Raw genomic sequence first — 10,498 nt, 5'->3', positions numbered from 1 at the left:
CCAATTATTTCCCAATTTCGGTTTGGTTTTGTAATAAAAGAACTGATAATTATAATTTTATTGTCTCAACGTTTCATTTTTCTTTTTTATTTTAGTGTCTAAATGAAAACGCATAAATTTTTAAAAATTTATATTTTAGTGTCTCGATCTGATATGACTCGTTGAAAATTAAATTGTGTATAAAATCTAAATTTTCACATATGTCATATTACATTGTACAAATAAGCTCCAAATCAGCTTGTCATTTTAGAGTCCATGTGAGCATGTTATTAAATTCTAAGGAGGATTATTGAAAATAATTAATTTAATAAGGGTAAACTCTAAATCAGCTTGTCATTTTAGATTCCATGTGAGCATGTTATTAAATTCTAACCGAGGATTATTGAAATAAGGTAATTTAATAAGAGTATAATGGACAATTTAAGGATTAACTATAATGCAAAAAAAGGAAAATGGACTATATTTAAGGACAAACTAAAAAGAAAAAATGGACTATATTTTTGAGACAGAGGAAATATAAATTAACCACTTATATTTATTTTAATCTAAATAAAATTTATATTTTAATATTATATAAATAAAAAATAGTATATAACAAATATAATCAACACTTAGAGCATAACTTTTAAACTGCATAATAATTTTTTATTGGCACCCAAACCCAGAATAATTGTTCCCATACTAATTTAATTTACATGGGCCTTTACTGGATCTCTGGCATTTCTATATTGGCCCAACAAGATAAGAAATTCTGGCGGTTGCCTGTTGCCTTCATCTTCACCAACCATTTAAGGCTCACTTCTGAAATCTGTTTTATAAGGTGGAGAACGGGAAGGCGGCAATTCGAAGATGGAATCCATTGCCATTATAACATGCATTGCAATTGCAAGGCGAGCGTAATAGTAGATTCGTTTTATAACAATTACATTTAAATTAGTATTATTGTTTATAATGGTGATGGAATTCTCCTGCAATATAGCTACGGATTGCTTAAACTTTTTGTGAAAAAAATTTTATGCTTGATATTGAAACGAAAGATGAAGAAACTTGTTCCATTCTCATGGACTCAATGCGTGATAAGTTATTTCAGCGGCGTCACAATTTTGAGATAGCAATCTATTCTTTTTGGTCTGTCATCTGGTTGTAGAAGTGATGGATTTTGCTGGTCAGTTCAATCTGCAGTTTGATCGCAGTATAATTTGAAATCATCACCATAAGTGGTTAACTGATTCTTGATCTTGCTGATTTTGAATTTCAGTTGATGTCTACAAGAACTCCATGCAATTCTTTTTGATTATTGATCTTGAAATTTTGATTTCTGAGATTAATATTTTTTTTTGTCCTTTATTGTTTTTTTAACATATTTCCAACATGTATCTGTTCAAGTTTTTGAGACTGGATTAGAAAGAAACAGATATAATCATTGTATTAAATTCATCTGGAATACATCCAATCTGCTATGGAAATCATATGCGCATATGTAAAAAAAATAGTAATATCAATTTCTTTTACAAATAGGCATCTGCATATTTTATTTAAACTAATAGGAAAAAAATTAAAGAATTTATGTTTCCTAACTCTACTTTTTCCAATTGAAATAGCTGAAAATTGGCTTTTCAGGAACTGGTATGTACTTGACAGCCCAACCAATTGGCCAAGAAAGAGCTGCCACTCCAATGCATAGACCCCATTGACCCCAATTCAACCTCTCTGTATCTGCAAATTTCCTCAGAAACTCCACCATCAGTACCTGAAGGACAATGGTTATGCCAATGATCCCCAAGAATAGCTTGTTCTTATGTATTCCCTTGAAGACATTCTTCTTCTCGAGCTTCCTTGCATTAAATTCATTAAACACCTGACAGAGGACAAAAATGTTGAAGATCAAGGTGTCATTTACCTTCTCAGTCACACCAAAGATGCCTTCTCCCCTGAATTGTAGTGTCAAGAGGACAGTTATCTGATACAAAGCTTGAGCTAATAGGTTCCTCCACATAATGTTGGTGATTAGCGGCTCAATTCTACCAACAGGTGGTTTATCCATGAGCTCTTTGGCGGGTTGTTCTGTAGCTAGAGCCAGAGCACCTAGTGTATCCATTATCAAATTCACCCACAGAAGCTGGACTGCTGTCAATGGGACTTCACCTGCAGAAACTGCTGACACAAAATTGATCACAAGTGCAGCAACATTGACAGTGAGCTGGAACTGAATAAATTTCTGTATATTGTTGTAGACACATCTTCCCCATCTCAAAACTGTAGCCATAGATGCAAAATTATCATCCAAAATGACAATATCTGAGCTTTCCTTGGCAACTTCAGTTCCTTGAATCCCCATAGAAAGTCCAATATCTGCTTCTTTCAGTGCTGGTGCATCATTAGTTCCATCACCAGTTACTGCCACTACATGGCCTTTTTGTTTGAGGCACTGCACCATGAGAAGTTTGTCAAAGGGGGAAGACCTTGCCATCACACATATTTTATCAACTTTCTCCATTCTTTCCTCAGGTGTGTAGTTGCGAAACTCTTCTCCTTCAACCACAGCTCCACCGAACATGTCCTGACCAGGCTTTAGTATCCCACACTCAATAGCTATAGCTCTTGCAGTGAAGACATTGTCACCTGTGATCATTTTGATGTTCACTCCAGCATGTTGACAATCATCAACGGCTTTCTTTACCCCTGGTCGACATGGGTCCTTGATACCCACAAGTCCTAATAGGGTCAAGCCAGTTTCTTTGAGCTTCTTCTCTTCTTTTCCATCCTGATGCCGCTCTTCTGATATATGTGTATGTGCAAATGCAATGCAGCGAAGGCTATCAGCTGCCATACCTTGAATAATTTGCTTGAAGACATTTCTTTGGTGATCATCCAAATCTTTCATTATTCCAGAAGCATCATAGTAACTTGAGCACATTGCTAAGATCATCTCTGCAGCTCCCTTCCAGTGAACATGAATTGTATTGTCAAGCTTCTTCCTCACTAAAACCCCACTCCTTTTTTTATGCGAGTTGAAGGCTTCAACATGGAGGACGACGAAACTGTGCTTCTGTTCTTCAATATCCATTTTCAAATCCATACTGGCCCAAGAAAGAATTGCTTTTTCTGTAGGACTACCTGAGAACTCGTACTCGGATTCTGTATTTGCTCTGTAGGCACTTCCAGTTGTATTGAGGGCAACTCCTTGTTTGACCAATTCAATAACATACGGGGAAATTGAAGAAGTGTTGCTCTGTTCCGTTGGTCCTTGTCCAAGAAAAAACTTTGTTACCTTCATGAGGTTCATTGTAAGAGTGCCTGTTTTGTCAGTACAGATTGTGGTAGCAGAGCCCATGGTCTCACATGCGGAGAGCTTTCTCACCATTGCTTGATCAGCCATCATTCTTTTCATAGAGTAGGCTAGAGTAAGTGTTACAGCCAATGGCAGACCTTCTGGGATTGCAACTACGACGATTGTGACTGCAGCTGCTACGATTCCCACTACAGCATTCACAATATCATCAGCCTTTGTCCTGCTGCCATTGAACTCCCTGTTTCCATTCTCATCTTGTGTATTCCCAGTGAAGTAGCGGACCAACAAGACTAGAAGAACAAGGAAAGCAACAGCCAGACCAACCTTTCCAATTGATGAGGTGAGTTTATTAAGCCTTGCTTGCAATGGTGTCTGTTCATCTGTGTCCCGACTAATATGGCTCATCATTTCTCCCCACGTGGTATTCATGCCTACTGATGTAATAAGCATGCTTCCATAGCCATCAGCGACCTTGGTGCCAGAGACTAAGAATGGATTTTGGTCGTGATTAATTTCAACATGGTCACTCTCCCCTGTCATGCTGGATTCATCAATTTGCAAGGAATGCCCATCTATGAACAAACCATCAGCCGGGACTTGATCTCCAATCTTTAGACAAACAACGTCTCCAACAACAAGTTCAAAAATTGAAACCTGTTGCCGCCGCCCACTTCTCATGACATCAATCTGAATATTGTTACTGATTTTGGACAGTTTATCAAACTGTCTATTTTGCCTGTAGTTGCTTACTGCAGAGACAGCAATAACAAGAAAGACGGCAACAAATATGCTGCCTCCATCGTACCAACCTTCCTTCAGACCATGCTCTTTGATTCCAAAGCCAAGAGAAAGGGCTGCACAGCCTAAAAGAATTGCTATTGTGATATCCTTAAAAGCTTCTATCACAAAATGGAAAAAATTCTTGGTCGGTGGTTTCTTATACGTGTTGGACCCAAAAGCTTCTTGACGACGAGCAATGTCGTCAACATCGCCATGGATGCCACCTTCTAAGTGAGTTTCCGCAGCAGAAGCTACACCAGCAACGCCACCCAATTGTCGAAGTTGCTTGTAATTTTTTTCTTTTACAAGCTGCACGAGGGTTGTTTGATTGATTTTGAAGGTGCTGTTATCTGGCCTAACATTAACTGCAATGAAAGATGGAGAACGGGAAATTTTGTTTGATATTGGGATCTTTGTAAGAGAATTAATGGCTCTGGAGCAGTAGATGGTAGCGAAGGCCAAGTGCCATCTTTTTTTATTGGGCTGACTACTTGTAGAGGGCACATCAAATAAGTACTCAAATCTCGTTTGCAAAAATATGGACATGTTTGTCTTTTCTTTTTTATGGGGCAAGTTCGTTTCTTGTAGGCTGTAAGAAACTAAACAGATCAAACAAAATGGAATAAAAAAAAAAAAAAAAAGAGAATTGAAGGTTTTTCTTTTTTGTGTGTTTTGTAAAGAGAGCTAGTTAGATTGACAAAATCACAGGCTTGCAATGAAATTCGAGACACGAGTCCCGTTCTCTTTATACAAAGATTGGGACACGGTCGCGAGTCTCCTGGAAAGTAGCTCGAAAGGCATAAGAAGGTGGTAAGTTTGAGTTTGAATCAATTAATTATTGTGTGTTTAAAATAAAAAAAAATCCGACAAGTAGAACCTTAAATATGCATGGACAACCCAGCAACAGGTCATCACGCGTTACAGTTTACCTGATCTCAGACTCGCCCCTTCACTTTCAGAACCTTAGCCTGTAAGCATCGTAGAGAAACTTCGAGTCTTTGATACCAAGGCCAAGCTTGCCTCATCTGATAATTGCACTCCAAGGCTGTATAATATTAATTTATAATGTGCTAGCTAGTTCACACGTACTAATTAGCTCATGTTAATTGTTTTTTCATTCTTTTTTTCTTTTCAACCCATTTAGATCTAAGAGTTGCATATGAATAAATGAAGCTGCATATTATATATTTGTATGATGTGGATAAATATGTAAGTTAATTATTGAGATATTATTATGCACATATTGACTTAAATTCTTAACCGAAAAAAAAAAAAAGAAATTCTCATTTCAACTAACATATGACAAATTGCAATTCTGGTTTATGGTTCTATTATTGTGGTACTATAGGACAGGATATCCATAAAGATGAAATGTCACTATCCTTTGTTGATGCTACGCATCACGGGATTTCTATTTCTTTTTTTGTCCTGTGAAAAATTAGACGCATAAGAATAAAAGTAGAATTATGTTTAGACTAGAAATGCATTACATTTCATTTTATACGGTTTACCAAATATAGTAAAAGTGTTTTTCACCTAAAAAAATCTCAATATAAATACTAGTAGTTCTATTGTTGAGATGAAATATTAATGAATATATCGATCTTACGACAACATTCTACATCAATATATGTTGCGGTAGCATTTTCGATATCACACATATTTCTTCTTTTTATAGTTTAATTCTCTCTGTTTATTTTTATTTGTAATTTGAGATTCGTATATGGTGATTTGTAAATAATTAAATGTAGCATTTTCGATATCAAACATATTTCTTCTTTTTATAGTTTAATTCTCTCTGTTTATTTTTATTTGTAATTTGAGATTCGTATATGGTGATTTGTAAATAATTAAATCACTTGATGCAGACAAAGTTAAGGAAAACCTCTGGAACTATGTAATATTATACCTTGGACATATAATAGTTCCGAATTGAATCTCTTTAAGAAAAAAAAAAAAGAAAAGAAAAATCTTTTGTTTAAATTAAAGAGCATTAACTAATATTTCAAAACTTATGTTATTGCTTTTCTTTTTCTTTCTCTTCATTTTAGTGGAAGAGTAATGAAAAAAGAATTATTGAAATTTAAACAATTGAGTGAAATAAAAGGTAAGTTAGTCAAATTAAAAAATCTTTTAGTATAATTTAGATGACTTAATTACTTGATTGATTTGATAAAGGTGAACAGAGGAGTAATAAAATACTTCTTAATTTGATAAAATTATTATTTTTTTATCTCATTTAATTACTTCAATTTCAATAGTTAATTTACTGCTAAAATGAAAAGAGGGAAAGAGGGAAGTCATAAGATGGGTTTTAAGAAATTAAATGATATTTAGTATGATAAGGATAAATTAGAAAAAATTAATTAATACTTACTAGTTAATCTTCTCAAAACACAAACAGTTTTAAATAAAGCTATTTCTCAATAGCCATAAATAAAAATATATGAGAGAGTATTTATTTGTTGATTGTCATAGGGTACAAGCCTTTAATATTTATTTGATAATATAAAAGAAAAAAAAATTCAAATTTCTTAGTATCTGAAAAAGTGTTCCTAATTTCATTTCCAAAAGTCATTACTTTACATATGAAATCTAATTCTACATAATAATATTTTATTAAAACAGAAGTTCAAAGTTTGGATATGACCAATCAGACTTAAAATTCTACAAAATAATATATTAGTAAAATTAAAAAAATTTACTTACACCAGATTTATAAATGCAAAATATTTGATAACGAAAATTGAAGCAAATAAGAATACACACATAGACGAAAAAAGGGTTATGAAATAATAATTAAGAATTAATCCTATCTGTTCCACTTGACATAGCTGAAAATGGGCTTCTCTGGGACAGGAATACACTTTACAACCCAACCAATTGGCCAGGAAAGAGCAGCTACTCCAATGCATAAACCCCATTGACCCCAACTCAACCTTTCCGTATCTGCAAATTTCTTCAGAAACTCCACCATTAGAACTTGAAGGACAATTGTTATCCCAACAATTGCCAAGAATAACTTGTTTTTATGTATTTTGTTGAATACATTCTTCTTCTCCAGGTTTCTTGCATTGAATTCATTAAACACTTGGCAAAGGACAAAAGTATTGAATATCAAAGTGTCGTTTACCTTCTCTGTCACATCAAAAATGGCTTCTCCTTTGAATTGCAGTGTCAGGAGGATAGAAATCTGATACAAAGCTTGAGCCAATAGGTTCCTCCACATAATATTGGTGATAAGAGGTTCAGTCCGACCAACAGGTTTTTTTAACATAAGTTCCTTGGCGGGTTGTTCTGTAGCAAGAGCCAATGCACCAAGCGTGTCCATTATCAAATTCACCCACAATAGCTGAACTGCTGTCAATGGAACTTCGCCTGCCGAAACTGCTGCAACAAAATTGATCACAAGTGCAGCAACATTGACAGTTAGCTGGAACTGAATAAATTTTTTTATGTTGTTGTAGACACATCTTCCCCATCTCAAAACTGTAGCCACAGATGCAAAATTGTCATCCAAAATGACAATGTCTGAGCTTTCCTTGGCAACTTCAGTTCCTTGAATCCCCATAGAAAGTCCAATATCTGCGTCTTTCAATGCTGGTGCATCATTAGTTCCATCACCAGTGACTGCCACTACGTGCCCTTTTTGTTTGAGGCACTGCACCATAAGAAGTTTATCAAAGGGGGAAGATCTTGCCATCACACATATTTGATCAACTTTTTTCATTCTTTCCTCAGGTGTATAGTTGCGAAATTCTTCTCCTTCTACTATAGCTCCGCTGAGTGTATCCTGACCAGGCTGAAGTATCCCACACTCGATGGCTATGGCCCTTGCAGTGAGGATATTGTCACCTGTGATCATTTTGATGTTCACTCCAGCATGTTGGCAATCTTCCACAGCTTTCTTCACACCTGGTCGACATGGGTCTTTGATACCCACAAGTCCCAATAAGGTCAAGCTGTTTTCTTTGAGCTTCTTCTCCTCTTTTCCATCTTCATATTGTTCTTCTGATATTTCTTTATGTGCAAAAGCAATGCAACGAAGGCTGTTGGCTGCCATATCTTGAATAATTTTCTTGAATGTGTTCCTTTCATTGTCATCCAACTCTTTTATTATTCCAGAAGCATTATAATAACTTGAGCACATTGCTAATATCATCTCTGCAGCTCCCTTCCAATGAACATGAATTGATTTGTCTGTTTTCTTCATTATCAGGACACCACTTCTTTTCTTTATTGAATTGAAAGCTTCAACATGAAGAATAGTACAACTCTGCTTCATTTCCTCTATATCCATTTCCATTTCCAGGACAGCCCAAGAGAGAATTGCTTTTTCAGTAGGACTACCTGCGAACTCGAATGCTGATTCTTGATTTGCTCTATAGACACCACCAGTCGTATTGAAAGCAACTCCCTGTTTGATCAATTCAAGTACATTCAAAGAAATTGAAGAAGAAATCCTCTGTTCCCCTGGAATCTGGCCTAGCCAAAACTTTGTTACCTTCATCAGGTTCATCGTAAGAGTACCTGTTTTATCAGTGCAAATTGTGGTGGCACAGCCCATAGTTTCACATGCAGAAAGCTTTCTCACCATTGCTTGATCTGCCATCATTCTCTTCATTGAATAAGCTAGAGTGAGTGTGACAGCCAATGGTAAACCTTCAGGGATTGCAACAACAACTATAGTTACAGCTGCAGCTACAATTCCCACCACAGCATTCACTATATCATCAGCCTTTGTCCTGCTGCCATTGAATTCCCTATTTCCGTTCTCATCCTGTGTATTTCCGGTGAAATAGCGAACCAACAGGACGACAAGAACAAGGAAAGCAACAGCCAGACCGACCTTGCCTATTGATGAGGTAAGCTTATTAAGTCTAGCCTGCAAAGGCGTTTCCTCGCTTGTGTCGCGGCTGATATGACTCATCATTTCTCCCCATGTCGTGTTCATCCCAACTGATGTAACAAGCATTCTACCGTAGCCATCAGCAACTTTGGTACCAGAGAACAAGAATGGATTTTGATCTCCATTAACTTCAACGTGGTAACTCTCCCCTGTCATACTGGACTCATCTATTTGCAAGGAATGTCCATCTATGAACAATCCATCAGCAGGAACTTGATCTCCAATCTTTAGACAAATGACATCTCCGACAACAAGTTCAAAAATTGAAACCTGTTGCCGCCGACAATTTCTCACAACATCAATCTGAATATTGTTGCTGACTTTGGACAACTTATCAAACTGTCTATTTTGCCTATAATTGCTTACAGCAGAGACAGCAATGACGAGAAAGACAGCAACAAATATGCTGCCTCCATCGTACCAACCTTCCTTAAGGCCATGTTCTTTGATTCCGAATCCAAGAGAAAGAGTTGCACAGCCTAAAAGAATTACTATAGTAAGATCCTTAAAAGCTTCGACGACAAAGTAGAAGAAGCTCTTTGTTGGCGGTCGCTTATACGTGTTGAAACCAAATGCTTCATGTCGGTAAGCAATGTCCTGAGCACTTCCATTGATGCCTGCATCAATGTTTGTTTGAACAGAAGATGCAATACGAGAAACCCCTCCAAAATTTTCTAACTGTTGAAGATTTTTCTCTTTTACAAGATTAGTTAGGCTCGACTGATGAATACTGAAGGAGCCGTTGTCAGGATTAACGTCGAGTGAAATAAAAGATGGAGATGGTGAAATTTTATTAATTTTTTCCTTGGGTTTAGGTTTTTGGGCTAAAGAATGTATGGTTCTTGAACAGAAGATGGTAGCAAAAGCTAAATGCCATCTTTTATTGGATTTGCTTTGGGTGACAGAGAAACCAAGTAAACAGTCAATACAGATGTTTGGATTGAGAAGGGCAGTCATATTTAACTAGGCAAGTTAATTTGTAACAAGGCAACAGATAACTGAGAACAAATAATTAAAAGAAAGAACAGGTTATTCTATATTTATGGGAATTGACGAGTACCTAAATATGCAGAGAGGTTATGCTATATTTCCTCAGACAAATCACTGAAATTTTCTGAATGTGGGATGAGATTCTGGTTGCAATGGTTCTATATATATAACTTTGATCCCGTTTATTTTTTAACTAGTAGGAAAAACCAAAGGAAAGACTCTTGGCTTGTGGAACGAAATTGCCGCAACTCCTTTTAGCATTTATTCTTTTATTTGTATAGGGGAAAACCCCAAGTCTAAGCAATTCCTCTTTCTTTTTTTTTTTTTTTTTGCGCAAAAACAATAGTAAGTATCATTAGCAATTCTTCGAGTACCACGATTATTATTATTAACGATGATCGAAGGTTAAAAAGTTTTTATGTCGATTATTATTCTAACACAATTGATCCATAAACTAAAAAGGAAATCATTATATATATATATAAAAGAGAATCATTAATTTTTATTGAGTATTTGTGTCACGCCCC

The 10,498-nt window shown here is 35.8% G+C and overlaps 1 protein-coding gene and 1 pseudogene across 1 annotated transcript; both read right to left on the bottom strand.

Annotated features, from left to right (window-relative positions):
* Nucleotides 1-1,481: 1,481 nt before the first annotated feature.
* Nucleotides 1,482-4,801, bottom strand: LOC149495113 (putative calcium-transporting ATPase 13, plasma membrane-type). The gene has a single exon (XM_089724322.1). It carries the CDS (start codon nucleotides 4,616-4,618, stop codon nucleotides 1,580-1,582), a length of 3,039 nt encoding a protein of 1,012 aa, XP_089580448.1. The 5' UTR covers nucleotides 4,619-4,801; the 3' UTR covers nucleotides 1,482-1,579.
* Nucleotides 4,802-6,737: 1,936 nt separating this feature from the next.
* Nucleotides 6,738-10,200, bottom strand: LOC149495112 (putative calcium-transporting ATPase 13, plasma membrane-type pseudogene; annotated as a pseudogene).
* Nucleotides 10,201-10,498: the final 298 nt, after the last annotated feature.

The sequence above is a fragment of the Jatropha curcas genome, chromosome 7 (genome assembly GCF_041381405.1).
Source record: "Jatropha curcas cultivar XTBG-Jc1 chromosome 7, XTBG_Jcur_1.0, whole genome shotgun sequence".
Classification (NCBI taxonomy): Eukaryota; Viridiplantae; Streptophyta; class Magnoliopsida; order Malpighiales; family Euphorbiaceae; genus Jatropha; species Jatropha curcas.
The sequence above is the reverse complement of the archived record's forward strand: the minus strand, read 5'-3'. Positions and strand labels throughout refer to the sequence as shown.